The sequence below is a fragment of the Sciurus vulgaris genome (assembly GCF_902686455.1).
Source record: "Sciurus vulgaris genome assembly, chromosome: 3".
NCBI lineage: Eukaryota > Metazoa > Chordata > Mammalia > Rodentia > Sciuridae > Sciurus > Sciurus vulgaris.
Window position 1 is genome coordinate 120,291,031 of NC_136463.1, and position 17,943 is coordinate 120,308,973.

Genomic DNA, 17,943 nt, shown 5'->3' on the forward strand with positions numbered 1-17,943 from the left:
CAACCCCAGCCCTTTTTTATTTTTAATTTTGAAAATGAGTCTTGCTAAATTACCTAGGGCCTTGCTAGATTGCTGAGGCTGGCTGTGAATTTGTGATCCTCCTGCTTCAGCCTCCCCAACTGCTGGGATTATAGTCCTGTGTCACTGCTTCCAGGAGGAGCATGCTTCTTAAATTTTGGCAGAGGGATTATAACACTTTTTAGAAAGGGGGAGGTCTTAACTTTAAATTCACAAATTAAGTAGAAATCATAATGACAATACCAAAGATTCCCTGATACTGCAAATTTGAGTAAATAATAAGAAATATAGCAAAATGAGAGTACGTTGATAAAACTTTCAATATCCAGCATTGGTGGTGGATGGAAGTTTAACCCTTGCAGACAAAAGGGCAATTCATTAGGGCTTAATGAAAACAATAGGAATATAAAACTTTCTTGGCTGTAATTCCACGTCCAAAAATAAACTTCTGATATGGAATTTGTACACAGATAAGGAATGGCAAAACAGTTTAATATGAATGCCAAATCCAACCAATTGGTAGTAGATTTTGAAGACATGTGGAACACTGTCAATTTCATTAACCTTCAAACCACTCACTCCAAGTGGGCTGAGAGAGGGAGAGAAGGAGACCTGCTATGTATTTGTCAGCCAGTTCCTAGGATGGTCTGAGAAGGGCCCTGCAAAAAGACCCTGCCTCAATTCACATGCACAAAAATATCCCATACAACATAATTAAAGTAAGTGTCTGATTTCAAAACCACCTGGCTTGAGTTAGATTAGAATGAACCAGTTCTTCAAAGTTTGATTAAATTGCAAACCAGAGTTCTAATCCCTGCATTAGACTAGAAGATTTGACTCCCCCTACTCATTTGGCACTGAGGAATGATCCATGTTCTTGCCTGTGCTAGGCAAATACTCTACCACTGAACTGTACTCAGATCCATGAGGTCTTTTTCTGGTGTAGACATCCTAAAACTTTCAGTCAGCTTCCTCTTCCACTCTTAACTCAGAGGACAAGATTTGAGTGAAAGCAACATAGCTCACTTATGACCAACATACTCTATGGTTCAAGGTAATGCAATAAAAGCAAGTGGATATGGCTTAGCTTGGGCTTAATGTATCTTCCACCTTTTCCTCCATGAGTTTCTGTGACATATCTCTGAGTACACACAGCATTCTGAATACACCTCATTCATATTTTTCTGCCTTCCTGCTTTTGCTCATATTTTTCCCTTCATTTAGAAGACACTCAGTCCATTTGTACCTGTGAAAAGGCAATTTTTCTTCAACTCATACCTGTTTCTTAAATCATACCTTTTCCACTAAAGGGTCACTGAATTCTCCTCCTGTCACCTACAGACAGTGCTTTTATTTGCAACTTTAGGATAGAATCCAATACATTTGGTTTTGTATTTTAGTAATTATAGTTAGTATGCTTGTCTCATTTTCTGTAATTTAAGAGAAACTTGAAAAAAGGAACCATTCATTATTTACATGTGTGATTCCCACTATGCTTAGCACCCATTGGCTGCTTGATGAATATTCAGTATATTAAATATATGCAGCCTATGAATTAAAAGAAAAAAATGTGAGATCAGGCCTAAGTATTTATGAAACTTCAGTTCATCACCCATCATTATTATTTGGATATTATGGTCAGTGAACAGATTTGAGGATGGTAAATCTGTAATCTCACAGGTATAAAGATGACAAAAAATTTATGCAGTCTCATCAACACAGAAAACTGGTACAGACTGTCTAGGAAACAGATGTAGTATCACTCACTGCTTTTTGCTTTTCTCTCACTCTTAAGTTTCACAGTAGGAATAATGGACTTCCTCAAAATAAATTATTATACGACAAAATACTCAGTAGCTCTGACACCTTACTAGAAAATGTGTCCCATCACATCCTTACAGATTTTTGTAGACTTATATGGTGGTGCCATTCCCTTCATTCAGTAACTCATCCATTTGCTACAGCCCAACCCTTAAGAATACTACTTTGATGCCTGCAAAAGGGCTCTGCTATATGGTATTACTGTTTTTGATGCTACCTAGATGTTGTGGTTCCAAGGGTGGCACTAAAGCTGTCAGTTAGATATACCCAACCATAATAGGTGTTGTAGTTCTCCCAAAGCCCTGACATCGTCATCCTCTCCAGAGTCCTGAAAGTGGGAAAAAGGGTCACCATAGGGGTTTGGATAGTCTAGAGCAACCATTATGGCCTTTGAACCACAAGAAAACATATCAAAATTTCATTTATGCTGTGAGAGACACCAAATTATGAGTTTTTGGTAGGCAAAGCATTGCTGCGTGGAAGAACAAACATGAAATCCAACGGACACACATAGAACTAGGTATGACCAACAGCTGGTTGGGTAGGTATCTAGAATTCCTTCCTTAGTAGTACTGAGTGAGGGAAGAACAGAGAAAGGAAATGGGGTTGAGTAGGATGAAAAAAGAAGAAAACTATAATCTCCTAATAATACTAACATAATAATAAAAATAAAAAGATTGCAAGAGGTTATTTCTGTCTTACTAAAGACCAATGTAATGATTTGCATGAAAGAATTATAAACTGTCAGTATGGATCTCCTTTAGTCCTAGAGTTGGAAAAATTCCATTATGTAAGTGAAAAGGCAAAATGGCAAGGCAGCTGGGTGCTTATTTTCACAATGTAAGTTAACACAGATGACACCTACAACACAGAAAGACTCCAGAAGATAAAGCCATTCCCTTAAGAATAAACGTATGCTCTTTGGAGGACATCCCTTTCTGTAGAATTCAACATTCCAGTAGTGATAAATATACCAAAAACATATCAAAGCAATTAAGTGTCTCTTCTGAATCAAAGGCACATTGTGTATGATTAAGACAAATCTTCAGAAAATAAACAACGCATCACAATACATATTTCTATACTACCAAGAAATGATAACATTTAAAGTTGTAAAAGAAAACTACTAACCTCAGATGCTGCTATTTTGGTGAAGGTATTTAATGCTTGCTCAACATTAGATTTCTGTTTGGTAGCCAATAGGCAATAGTTTTCCATTATGCGAAGTTGTATGTGCCCATGAACAGTGTGAGGTTTTAGTTCTTTAAGGAGTTTTTCTGCTGTTCTCACTGCTAATTGCACAGACTCTTGCTTCTCAGTTGAATTACTGCATAAATTAAATAAATCACTTATCACTTAAGAAATTCAATGAAATTAGAAAGAGATTTAGGGTATACTGGGTTCTCTTTATAACTTAAAAAGTAATCATTTGTGAAGAATGTTACTCAGTATCTTCTAATACAAAGCAATAAATAGCTATCAGTATATTTTTTAAAGTAAAATTAATATCCCCTCAGTGAAACACCATTTAACACTCTAGAATGAAAACAAAAATCAGACAATATCCATATGTGAGAAATGTTCACTTTAGATAATATTACACTAGATAAAAGCAGAATCGTATAATTATCAAATGGTGTTATCTACTCAGTAAGTGAAATTGAAGAAAGGAAAAGAGGGAAAAGGGTCAGGTATTGTATGATTTCACTCAATCTATGTTGAATGCATTTACCTACAGGAAAACTGAGAGTCAAAAAAGTGAAATGATTTGTCAAAGGTCACACAGGGGTAAATTTAAGATTTATTAGACATCTAAAATCTATTCTATATCCTTACCATGTTACCTATTAGACTCTCAGAAATTATACGTGTTGGAAGGTTGTGTAATTTCAAATTCAATAACAATTTGAATATCTAGAGGCAAATTTCTATTTTTCATGCATATATGTGTATATGTGTATGTATATGATTAAAGGAAATATATATATGGGTATGTATATATAAATTAAGAAAGGAGATACAGATATATACCTCAAGAAAGGAAATCGAACTTTAAAGTCCAATCACTGGTCTTTTCTTCAGGATTTATGCTTTTACCTTGCTTACAACATTTCATACTGCCATCTCCCTTCTTCAAAGTTCTATTCCTCTGGCTTCTGTAACACTGTGCAACTTTGGTTCTTTTCCCACCACACTGTTTGCCCTTTCCTGACTTCTCTTCCTCCTCTGGAATTCTTAAATGTTAACATGTCCAAAATTTAGTTCTCGAATCTGTCACTATATCCTACTTGCAAAGAAGCCATTCGTGGAGTTCCAACTAGCCACCCTGTGCAAGGCCTCCTTCCACATCTCTATCTCCAGCAATGGTCACCCTTCTGAGTTCTAGTTTTGTATTTTTTATCTACTTGCTGCAGTAGCCTATCATTCCATAATAGAATGCTACTTCAACCTTCCTAAGACAAACATAAAACAAACAGGCCATTTCCCTGCTCTAAAATTTCAATGTTCCCTTTAATCCAGACCTTAAAATTAGTCATCGGAACATCTCAGCAGTCTAGTTCTAATTTTTTCCCACTTCTCTACACACCCTCACTTGACTACTTAGGTATAGTTACAAGTTCAATGAACTCCTATACTAATTAATACCCATTTTTAACCATGTCAGTTGTGTTTAAGATGAAATGGTTTCAGGTATTATGTTGTATCCTAAGTAGATTACATGCTACAAAAGACAGAGTTATCTCTTACATGATCTTTACATCCTTATACATTGCCCACCAAGCCTTCCCCAGTTCCGAGAGAAGTAGCAACAAACATAGTGTGATGGAAATACCACCATTTCCCAGAAGTATACCACAGTGGCCAAGAGTAGGAGCTTTAGGCCAGGTATGAATCCTCAGTATGAATCCTACTCCATCTTTACCAAATATCACTAGAGAAGCTGATTCTAGATCATTGCGTAATAGTGTTCTACGGAATAAATAAGATAATGTGTAGAAAGTGTAAAGCACAGGGTTTGGCATAAAACTACCATTTATTGGATAAGTTATTCTTCTTGTGTGGACAGTTTTCCATCATTGTAAAATCCAATTTTTCTTATTTTTCTATAGAGTGATTAGCGAAGTGCCTTCATAACATGTTTATTCTGATTTAGGAAGCCTGGCATTTCATTCCTGTTTCATTAAAATTGTCATTTTAACTATGATTTATTCGTCTGACCTTTCCTTAGTGCTAACTTAGATTTTAACTCTTTAATTATCTATAATAACTGTTAAAAAGAAGTTGTCAAAGATAATGGGTCAAACACCACTCACCCCAGGTCTGCATCCAGATTTTCGAATACTTCACCTCCAATAGTTTCATTGTCTGGATTCAAACATATTTCTATCATGTTATACAGTGCATTTTGGCCCCACTCACTATCTTTCCGAGCTTTATTAAAATGTCGAAGGGCGTCATTTGGTTCTCCAGTATACCTTATTAGATGTTAAAAACAAGATCTTATTTCAATCACTGACTATAAAATTCATAGTATTTGTTTAGTAAATAAAATTATTAACATACTTTAAAATGCATCTCTATTACCAAAAAACTTATTCTTCTTTTTCTACAATGAGAAAAAAAACTATCATATAGAATTTATTTGCCAATAGATTTACCAAAGATACAGTCCTTTACAGTACTGAAATCCTGGCTCCAGTTTTGCTCTGGAGTTACGTTTCTCAGCCATTACGAAAAACCTTGGAACATCCTCAAGTTTTCCACATCTTCTTAGGAGATCAATCAAACGAGAAAAAGTCATATAATTATCTAGAAACAAAAAAATACTTCAGATATGGACATTTTCTAACTTTTGTTCTGATGGTTATAATCCTACTTTATTAATGTTTAATTTATATGAAATATAATTTAAATAGAAGTAAAGGAATTGATCAGGTGCTATAATTCCTAAAGAAACTGTACTTCCAAAAGGTTGATCTAGCGAATGATATAAGTTGGGCAGGTCTGATCACAATAAGAGAACATTCTAAATAGGAACATCTAGAAAAGTGTTTATTCGTCATGAGTTACTTTTTAATTGTTCTTGGGACCAAAACCTTAGAGAAACAATCTCTATAGTAATTCAGGAGGACTAATTTGACTTCATAGGGCAAATCAACTATTCATTTTTAAAACTCTTTTTTTTCTACTCACTACAGCTGGGAAACAGGTAAGAAAATACATTCTGACATCTGTGGTAGGCAAGTAGAAATTTTACTCAAGACTTTAATATGTATATATACCTAACATACCAGACACTAGTTTACCATACAACTTAATGTCTTAGTCAATATTTTAATTCTACCTCATCTTCTTTTACAAAAAAACAATTAATTAATTTTTTTGGTTTCAGGTATAATTTTCAGGCTGGTTCCTAGAAAGGCTTTTTCTCACAATTCCATATAGTTCTCTTTTATCAGTAGCATAATAAGCTTGGAAAATAATCTAATATATGTTTTAGACACTTCTTAGGTAGACAATTTAGAAAATAAGGACAATGTAGAAAATACAGAGAATACAGAAGAAAACAAATCACTCATATTCCCACAAGATACAGATTATCACATTTTGGTGTACTTTATTTCATACATTTTTGAAAACCAATCTATAAATGTTTAAATTTACATTTATACAAAATTATTCTTTACTTACGTATATACAAAATTTGACTGACACTTGGGAATTTGATTTTGATCCAAAATTATATAGTAAAATTTCTCAACTGTCATTAAGTGGTCTTCAAAGACATGACTTCAATGACTGCATAACAGCCTGTTTTATTAATAATACATATTTTATTTATTTCTTTCTAGCTGAGATTTTTAGGTGTTTGAGAGTGCTCCAGTTTCACTTAGCACAGGAATCATTTTAGGGGATTTGTAAAAACCCTTGTATAAGCTAGTCTGGTCACTTGGGGTGAGTCCCTAGATTTAAAAGGCAAACACAAACACATATAAAATCCCACTTGAAAGCAATTTATCCTTGATTCTCTTTTCCACAACAAGAGAAAATACTGTATAATTCAGCAAGTTACTTTTGATTCAAAACAACCAAAGGTAGGGCACACAGATCCCACGGTAGGATTATTTGCAAGAGTCAAAACAAAATATCACAAACTATAAAAATTTACTTAAAATTTTGTATTTTTAATAACTTGGTATTTTATAATCATTCACTGTTCCATTCAACCTGTAAACATTTACTTTATACCATGTTGGTGACTCACATTGTGTCCAACAGAGGGGATATAAGATGAATATATGTGATACCTGTAAAGTTTGCAAACTAATGGAGAAGACGAATATCTATGAATATTTTTAGCAAGATAACTGTACAGGATAAAGAGGAATGATAATGTCATTCAGGATTAGGGTGGCCAACTCACCACAGTTTGCCTAGAACTTTCCTTTATCATGGAAAGTCCTGAATCTAGGAAACCAGGACATGAGGTCATTCTACTCAGAAAACATTAGGCATCTGCTAGTGCAAGTGGTGGCCCTGGAATGCCAGGTGTTTTCTCCAGGTGGAATACATTTTAGATTATGTGTTGAGAAATACAAAATGAACAGAAAGATCAGTAAAGTAGAGAAAAGGGAATGAGGTGGGGGAGAAAGAGGATAAGGGTAAGTACTGGGGACTTAACTGGAACAAATTATATTCTACGCGTGTGTAAGTATGTCAAAATGAATGGTAATGTTATGTACAACTATTATGAATCAATACAAAAATAAAATAAATAACAGCAACAAAAAAGAATTAGGAAGGCAAAATATACTGGCAAAAGGACAAATCCACACAAAGACTTGGAAGAATAATTGCACATCATTTGGTATTGTTGGAGTACAAAATCCTTATACTGAATTTATAAATAATTGATTTTTGTTTGTAAACATTCCAAAATAGCCAGTCTACTAAGCCAATTTATGCTGATACCAAATAACAGAAACTTAGGTGAGGGAAACCCCAGGACACATGAAAGTATCTTTAAATCTTATAAAACCACAATGTGTGAGAAAAACATTGACAAGAACAGCTTAAAAATATTCACAAGGGAATAGGGATACTCTAAAGAAACAAGGTGAGATCATTCACTCAAAGGAAATGCTGTGAAATGGGAACAGCATGCAAGAGGTGAAAATGCTGGGGATATCACCACTCAAGGTCAGCTCAGAGAAAAGGGACAAAACAATGTCAAGATTTAAGGTAGAAATAGCAGGAAAGAAAAAAAAAAAAAAAAAAAAAAACATAAACCTGTGAAAGAAAAGAGGAGGTTTGGGTAAGGTTGGTGGGAAAATACTGACTAATTTAAAGTGGAGCAATGTCACAGCATGGCTATATGCTGATTCAGAAAAAAAAAAATGCTGATGGAAGGAGGGAGAGAGGGACCTGCAGGAGGAAAGTCCTTTGGTAGGTGAGGGGCGGTGTCCAGTGCACACAAGGATGAGCTAGTGGTGAGTGGCATCACAATCTGGCAATGACACAGACTAGGTAATGGATAGATTTGGTGACAGGGAATGGAGCACTTTCCTAGTTGGTTATACATTCCTAATCAAGTATGTGTTAAGGTTTTTAGATCAAGGTAAAAAATGTGGAGAAGGTGTTGGGAAGTCGGACAAGACAGAAGATTCCTGAAAAGTAGCTAAAGCAGGTGAATTCATTAAAGACACAGTAGGAGTGCCAGGAAGCCCACTTCAGATCTGTGGTCACTACTTGAGACCATTGCAGTGCTGCATTTTCCTTATAGCCATTTCAACTACTCAAGACCACATGTGGAATAATCAGAGCCAGATCCAATCAGGGTGGCTATTTTTCCAAGAGTTTACCACCTAAGAGAAGAAAAGAGGAAGAACTTTGACTGCATTCGAAAAACACAGCAATGATTAATTACCTGGTTTGCGTTCTACAAGCTGCTGTAAATGAAACACTGCTTGTTCATAGTCCTGTTTTCTGAACATGAGATCAGCCATCATCTATAAAGATAAAGTTGGTTCTAAAAACACTGCCATATTTTTCACAAAGTATATTCTTCTAATGAAGACTGAGCAGGAAGAAAATGCCTATGAAAACTATAAGGAGGGGAAAAGTTTTACAAAAACTGAGCAGAGTGGCTTGAAAAACCAGTATAAGTTAATCAAGGAAGAAAAACAGATTGTTCTGTTCACAAAACTGTATTTTTAGCATAAAATGTTTCAAAAACAGAAATTGAAGGGAATGAAATATTCTATGTGCTACTGTAGGAAATAAGCCTCACAGGACTTGGCTAAAATGACAATGAGAAGATTAAAAACAAAGCAAAACTTAAAGTCATAAATATCTCAAAGGATGATAAAGCAAGGAAGACTTATGGAGATTTTCTAATTGTGTTTCAAAAAAAAGAAGACTTGTATTTCTTTTTAGTTACAACAATAATTTTGAATGAACCTCACAAAACATCTTTCATTCAGCTGTTTGCTCACAATATTTCAACCCAAGTAAAAATAAGAAAGAAAAGCAAAATTCTATTTAAAACAGACCATCCTAGAATGCTACATAAAGTTTTTATTTCTATTAACTCCAAACGTTCCACTGGAACTCTTAAATTAATCCAGCATGTCTAAGAACTTGAATCTTTCAGCAAATTGTAGTTTTATCCAAAAAAAAAGAAAAAAATGTTGCTTTACCATATGAACTGCCTGCCCAAGCCTCCCCTTAGGCATAAAGAAATATTAACTCAAGATATGAACCAGGTTTGCTGTTACGCTTATAAATTCAATGCTAATGGTTCTTGGTAAAATATACTTATGTTAGAAATGTTATTTCTTCTAAAGCCAATATTACCATGCCTTACCACCTAGTATTGTTCTGTGGGGTAAAATTTGAGACTTCCACCTGGAATATAAAACTCAACTCCCTTTACAGCGTGCAAGTCTCTTGGACTGACCGTTGTAGCAGCTTCATTGTCCTGGTCATTCTGCAGCAGCAGTGCACACTGCCTCATGCAGGCATCAGGGTCATCTTGGGCTAGGTATAATCGTGCCAGTTCCAACATTATCTAGAAAGCAAAAGGAAGAGTAGTCAGAAACTGGTTTTCCCATAAAGAGCAAATGAGGAAAATGTTTGGATGAGATTAATCTCTAATTGATCAAATTATTGCACTAAAAATGCTAAGCATGATAGACTAGGAAAACTACAGGCAATTTCACCTGTTTTGTCCTCTACTAAAAAAAAAAAAAAAAAAAAATAGAAAAACAGGTAACAACTCACTTGAAAAGTAGAGAGAGAAAAGGTATTGTGAAAAGAACACTGATCTTAAAATTAGTAGGGATTTTAGTCCCAGAGTCTCTGATAAAACCAAATCAAGTCCCTTTTATTCATTTCAATCTGCTTTCTCATTTGAAAAATAAAAAAATTTCAAGCAGATAATCTCTAACGCATGCTTCTGAGTTGAAACTATGACTCTCACCTTTTTACTGACCACTCAAAAAGCTATCTGCTGTTTGGTTATGCCTTACAAAAGGTTAATGATATCACAATGTGCCACTTAAGGTAATTGATTTATTGTAATCACATATCTTCAGCACCAAAATGCAATTCTAATACAGAAGTGTACAAAAGCTATTTAGTAAAGTGAATTGAATTGCCTAGATGCAGATAATTTGTGAATGAGAAATTGCTTTAAAGTGATTATTAAAACAAATGGATATTAAAAACAATGATCGTGCAGGTTTGCTTTATATAACTTGTTCCATTACAATTTTTATATTTTAATATTTTACAAGTGTCATGTATTTTGAAAGTTTGCTAGAAATAATATTAATTTTTAACTTGTTTTTCATTATATTTCTTTTCAAAACTTTTAAAATGAGCTAATAAGAATTTTACACTTGAGGAAATTACATGACATCTGTAATAAAAGGTGCTTAAAATTTTATAAAGATACTGACCTTGTTATCTGTTTCACAATGAACCAGAGCTTCTCTATAAAACTTAATTGCTTTTTCAGAGTCTCGCTGAGCTACAGAATGTTTTGCAATCTCTGCACAAATTTCAGCTGCTAAATGTTTCTGTGCAGGAACTGCATCTGGCTGTTCCATCTGAACACGTTTTAGTATCCTAGCTTGTAATTCTCGAGCCTAGGAAGAAAAAATAAGGATAAAAAGAAACTTTGAAAAAAAAAAAAAAAAAAAAAGCAAGGAAGGAAATGAAACAATTTTCAACAGCTCACACACAGTATAATTTTACAGAAGATTTATTCAGGCATAACTGGCCTTTGATCTAACAAAGCCTAATCCAAAGAAAATGTCTATTAAGATCTCAAACATGCCCTTGTTTGTAAATGAGCCAGCAGGCACATATCCTTCCAACCAAAGTACTATAAAATTACTGACTCTTTTCCATGTTCTAAGGATACGTACAGGAAGCTCATTAAAATGGAAATGCAATCATGAAATGAATACTTGGGAAAGATACCAAGATGTTATCATTAAATAATTAAAAATTTTAAATGTTAATAAAATTAATAAAGTAGTAAGTATCTGAAATTAAATCAAATATTGGCAGGTTCTAGGTAGCAAGCACATTTACATACACTGTTGACAGCATATGAATTAGTTCAATCTTTTGGGGTTTTCCCCCAGCAAAATATACCAACATCCTAAAACTAACTAGGCTGTTGAATTTAGCTGCTCCACTTTTGGCAAGGTAACCATTGTAAAGAAAAATGATCTCTGTTATTTGTTGTGAAAATAAACAAAGGACTTATAATGCTAATAATCAAAAAAGAAGTCAAAAACCCTGGAAACAAATGCCTAAGTAATTGATAATACATAAATACGATCCTATGCCATGCATAGAAACCTTAAAAGGAGGTGGTGACCTTTCTTTGGATAAGAATGTCAAATAGGTTGCTTTTTCACCCATAAATCTGGATTTTGAGACACGGAGAGTTTCCTTTAATAAATGAATGAGAAGTTCTATGCTTTAGGCTTTTACAAATAAAATTTAGCCTTGAGCTACAGAAAGTCATTCATAATGTATTCATTGAACGAATAGCAAATGCCTACCATGTGCCATACATTAGTTTGCACAGAGCACCTTTCAAGGAACCCCTGTCAAAAAACACTGGTTGACCATTGGTATTTGATGAATATAGGTTAAAGCAGGTTTTCTTCCAGACTGTAGGTTTAGTGGGTCATAATGAAAAAGGATTAAAAACTATGAGTATAAACAGCATGTGGTAAAAAATACTGTCTCAAAATGTTTTTTCTTGGTTTGAAGAGGAATTATTCTTAATATTAATTATCTATTACAATAACCATTTTAGCTTTGATTGTCAACATTTACTTTTCCCTTCCTCTGTTTTATAATATATATATTCTTATAATTCCTTCAAGTACTTAAATAGAAGGAAGTATACAAAATCCTTATAGTCATAATGCGGTTGCCAACAGCATATGTAGTAGCAGACCTCACTTGGGCTTGGAGGTCAAGGGAAATTGAAAAATTACTTCTCAATTTTCTCTATTTTAATAGCTTTATTTTACATATTCTACTAAAGACCACCTCAAAATAAAACATACCAATAAAAATGTCATATTATTTCTCAAATGAATAGAAAACTATAAACATATTAGAAATATATTAAGTGAAAAATAAAAAATATAATGTGTACATAGTAATTACAACTATGTAGTTAAGTATGTACAAAATTATATAGTAATAAAATTGGTAATGTTTTATGTCATAGAAGTCCTTTATTTCTGATTTATTTAGATTTTATTTTCACAGAAAAGGCAGTAAATACATGAAAAAGTGATTTCCCCCATAATTGTTCCTAGAACTAAAGAGTTAAAATAATCTATGATTTTCTTTCAGATCTCACTGCAAGTTTTAGATGGTTCCCTTGATCCTTGCCTCCTGATACTCATACCCTGTATAATGCCCTTCCCTGTGTGCAGGTGGGGCACAGAACTTGCTTGCAACCAAGAAAATATGACCAACTTAACAGGATGTCACTTCCATGATTATGGTATATTATATAAGACTGTCTTGCTAGCAGACTGGCTCTAGAGATTTTCTCCCTTGATGGCCTGTAAGTGACCAGATTTGCTGGCTCATCAGGCAAGGAGCTGAAGGCCTCTAGGATCTGAGAGTAGATATCATCCAATGGTGAACTGGCAGCTGGAGCCCTCAATCTTAACTGCCTTGGGGAAATGAGTTCTGTTCACAGCCTGTGTGAACATGGAAGCAGATTCTTACCCAGATAAGTCTCCAGATGAGAACCAGTCCAGGCCAATAACATAACTGATGCTTTTCAAAATCCCAGGTCTACTGTGCCTAGACCCCTGACACCAAAAAGATGTGAAGATAATAAATGGGTACACTGTTTTCATCTAGTACACCTGAGGTAATTTGTTACACAGCACAGAAAACTCACATGACTTACTTTGAGTCAAGAACTCTAGGGTCACAAAACACAAAATCATGCCTCCATTCCCAGAAATTCAAATTTTAACAAGACCAATACATAATTACAGTAAATTATGAAAAGTTGTATGGATGGGGAATATATGATAGGAGATCGAATTTTATCTTTAGGTCAGATGAGACTTGAAGAATGACTAGTAGTTATAATCTGGTGAGTCTGAGAGAAAAAAGGTAATGAGGGAAATGGGATGTGGTCCTGGCAGTAGGAATTCCATGTGAAGGAAAGAAGGGAATACTACTGCTTAATTAAAGAAATAGAAGAAAAAATGGCTAAAATACCCACAGAATTTGCAACATTACTTACAGGGTTAGTACTGACATACTCTTAAGTTCTTTTTCAAGCTCTTCTACCAACCACTGCATAGCCTTGGACAAATATTCTCTGTGACATTCTTCCTCATTTGGAAAGTAAGGAAAGTATCCATTTATAAGGGGAAGAGGTGGTAATGGTTAATGAAAGCATAGGGACTCAGATAAGATACATAGATAGACAGACAGATAACTATCTATATTTTTGTAGTGGGTATTGAACCCCGGAGCATTTTACTATTGAGCTGCATCCCCAGTCCTTTTAATTTTTAAATTTTGAGACAATCTCTCACTAAGTGGCTGAGTCAGGTCTTGAATTTGCAATTCCCTTGCCTGGCAGAACTAAGAGCTATTAAAGGCTGTAAGCATTCAGAGTCTAGGGGCAAGATATTCACATTACATTTCTCTGGCCTAATATAATGGAAGGCATCCATGTCCCATACGTGGCTCCTAGTCTTGGTTTCTTATTTATCTGGTAACCTGTTAATCATTTGCTCTTGCCTTGTAGTGTATTTTAGAAACAGAATGAGGATGAGGTCAATGAGAATGTCATCTGCTCAATCAATGTCAAGTCATAAGTTGGTATTGCTTCCTAAGAGCTTTACCATGACACATCCATGACCACTTCAGTGTTTCAGGACTCCATGGCTATGGATGAACTCTAGATCTACAGTAGGGTAACTAACTACAACACACCGCCATGAGAACCTGACTAAGTAGAAAGCTAGCATTCCTGAGGTGACACTGCTTGGTTCCAGTGTTGGACTACTCTGGGTTCCTATACAGGCTACTGCAATGTGCACCAGCAATAACTGGTTTTGTAAAAAATTTTATATCTCACTGTGACAGTTCTAAAGGTAACATACAGGGATGTGTTCTAAATATCTAAATATTTAGGGATCAGATGGAGATGTGGAAGATGGGTAATATACGAAAGGGAAATAAGAGGGAATGTAAAAATTTAAAACATCAAAAAGAAAACAAATTTTAAGATGACAGATATAAATCCAAATGTCACCCATGGTTATATTTCTTATGTAGTTAAGTGTACTGAATGTAAGCAAAATAAATATTCTATTGAAAAGATTATAAGATTAAAAGTGTCAGAGTAGATAAAAGAAAAAAATGCAGATAAGTCTTCAACGTAAAGACATAGAAACTTGAAAAGAAAAGGATATACCACAGAAACTGTAACCAAAATAAAGACAGAGTAGTTCTATTAATATCAAAGGAGTCTTAAATAAGAAACATTACAAGAAATACAGAGGGCCATTTTGTAATTACAATGGGACTGGTTCACCAGAGGGTTATACATTTGTACACCTTGATCATCAGATATATATCTTCTAAATAAAGGAGCAAAAATAAATAAGACTGAGAATGAAAATCTACAATCACACTGAAGAATTTCAACATCTCAATATAACAGTAGATGATACAGGCAGACCAAAAGCAAGCAAACAGTAACAACCAGACCATAAGAACAGAGAACATTTGAACAAATAATTGATGAACAAACTCACTGACATGTGCTAAGCACTTAGTAATGCCAGGAACACATTATTTCAAACTCACATGGAACTTTATCAAAATTGATTACAATGTAGGACATAAAGTAAGCTTCAAACAATTTCCAAGGATTAAGTTTTTCAAAGAATGTCTTTTTTAAAATCAGAAATCAATATTAAAAAGATTGTAAGAAAATCAGAACCGCTTAGAAATTGAACATTAGTTTTAAATTTCCATGGAACCAGGAAATAATCAACATAGAAATGAGGAAATACTATGAACTAGATAAAAATAAACTTTTGAGATATCAGCTAACGCAGTGCCTAGAGAAGTTGACAACTTTAAATGAATGTGAAAAAAGCAAAGGCTAAAATCTACTACTTAGCCTATTTCAGGTAGTGAGAAAAAGATCAGCAAACCAAATCCAAAAGAGAAGAAACTAATGAGTGAAGATCAAACATTTAATGAAGCCAAGAAGGCAAAATTTGATTCTTACTGTATTAGTAAGAATAAACCCTTAGCATAATTAATTACTAAAATGAAAAGAAAATAAAACTACAACTATCAGGACTGTAAGAGGACATTTTTATAGTATTTGCAGACATTCAAAAGGTAAAGAGAGAAAACGAACAAATTTATATTGATATATTGGACAATGTAATGAAATGAACACATTACTTAAAAAATATAAACAACCAAACTGACAAGAGAAGATTTAAAATGATCAGCCTAAAATCTACTAAAAATATTGAATCCACTAAAAAATGCTTTTTATCAAATAAATGTTGAGGCCCCAATAGCTTAAATATGAATTTTTCCAAACATTAAAGAAACCATATCAATTTTTACAAATCTCTCTCTCCCATGAACACAGATGTAGAAAGCTTGAACAAAATAATAGGAAACATCCACAAATTCTGAAAATCTTTTTAAGAACTGCAGCAAAGTGACATTCATTTCTGAAATATAAGGGCTGGTTTATATTGGATGATCGATTTAATATATACCACATTAGTAGACAAAAAATAAATAGGACTAAAGTCAAATGATCACCTTGTTAGATACAGAGAGAGTATTTGATAAATTTAAATCATTCGTAAAAAATTGGTTGGCAAACTAGAAACAGAAAAATAATTATCAAAAACCTGACGGAATACAAGCCAAATCACTTAAAAATACATGTAAAGAAAATGTAATAAAACTTCTACTTGGCAAAATAACAAAATCTAAAGAGAAATTAAAGAAGATCTAAGTTAAATGGGGAAGAAAGCACTGAGCTCAAATCTGACTTGGAGAAAGTCATGTGATGTCACACAAATATTACATTAAGTTTCCTGAACTGTAAAACAGAATTAAAAATACCAACCTTTCTTAACTGTTTTAATAATTAGAAATATTTAAACTGTACAAACCCTAGGCATTCAATCATCAGTTCTATTTGGGTATGTTTTCTGTGACAGTTGGGCCAAAAGAGATTGTTTTCTGCACACGCGTGGCAGGTTCCCTTCCACACCACCCCCTGCTCCACACAAGCACACCTGCAAGCATGGTTACCTGTTGTAACGCAGTGATGGCATCATCAGGTCTTTCCATCTGACTATAAATTTTTGCTAGAAGAACTTGACAACGTCCATCCTCCATGAGAACTGACAGTTCATTTACTACGAAAGAATGGAATGAATGTAAAGGAAAAAATACCTTAAATATATCTTGATATTTTTCTATGATTTGTCTTTAAAAAGTATTTTGAGAAATAATTAATAAAGTTAAAATTTTTTCTATAATTTTTAGTAGTTATTTCTACTATAACTGAAGTATAGCCAAATTAAAAAAAATAAATATTAAAAAAAAGAACTTCAGGACCAGCTATAACAATCACTACTATAGAGAAGCAATTGGGGGTTTCCTCTTCTTCTTTTTTTTTTTTTTTTTTAATTCAACAAATCTGAATAAAAATAGTATGTAAGCAAGAAAATAAAATGGTGTCTACATTAAACAGATGTATGCCTACTAATGACTTAGACAATAATTGGCAGGTATCACCTATAATTCTAAAAAATCTGAGGACCTAAAATACATTAATTAACAGCAGCAATAACAGATTTAGGATTAAAATTGTGTGGAAGAAAATTTAAAGTACTGAATAGCTTGAAGTTTTTCTTAGACATGTTAAGAGATAATCTAACAACACAAATTTGCATTTTAATTTTCATTTGTAGGGGAATAAACATTTGTTTATTAAGTCATTAAAAGAAGATGAGTAGTTGCTACATGCCATTAAGAAGGCAACTGCTTTTTCAAAAATAACAGATACTTGATAAGCAGTAAACATCACCATTAAGAGCATTAACTTTGATGCCAACAAGTCTGGTTTCAAATCCATACTCCACCGCTCTTAGTAAAGTAGTTTCAGACTTTGGCTTCCCCACTTAATAGCCATTGATCTTTTGTACCTCCTTTTCATCTGCCAAACAGGGAAAATAATAGTACTTATCTCACATTATAAAATATAAAAGTTAATGAACTATTAAATAAATTAAAATATGTAAAATAATTGAAGTCTGGTACATAGTGCTCTCCCAATCTTTTGTGATCTGAGGGTAATAATGTAAGAACCCTCGATAATTACAAAAATGTTTCTTCTGCCCTATATCAAGTACCAGTTCTTGTCACAAGGTCTTTCAACAGTTTGTACACATTATTTCTTTAAAACGTCAACCCGAGAGGCAGGTTTTGCTATCATTATCTTATAGGTAAGGGAAGCTCTGAAGTTGGCACAGG

At 33.8% G+C, this 17,943-nt stretch overlaps 1 protein-coding gene across 3 annotated transcripts in view; it reads right to left on the minus strand.

The window, feature by feature from the left end:
• The window catches only part of TTC21B (tetratricopeptide repeat domain 21B), a 70,859-nt gene that overhangs the window by 11,061 nt on the left and 41,855 nt on the right, over positions 1-17,943 (minus strand). For 2 of the 3 annotated variants that reach the window (XM_079134429.1, XM_079134430.1), the window contains exons 19-25: positions 16,717-16,823; positions 10,803-10,991; positions 9,800-9,910; positions 8,768-8,849; positions 5,499-5,649; positions 5,154-5,315; positions 2,971-3,166 (exon numbers count right to left, since the gene is read on the minus strand). In XM_079134429.1, the coding sequence (XP_078990555.1) occupies positions 2,971-3,166; positions 5,154-5,315; positions 5,499-5,649; positions 8,768-8,849; positions 9,800-9,910; positions 10,803-10,991; positions 16,717-16,823 (998 nt within the window). Of the gene's footprint in view, positions 1-53; positions 2,412-2,970; positions 3,167-5,153; positions 5,316-5,498; positions 5,650-8,767; positions 8,850-9,799; positions 9,911-10,802; positions 10,992-16,716; positions 16,824-17,943 lie in introns of all 3 variants that reach the window. The other variant, XR_013762922.1, reaches the window with a different exon arrangement.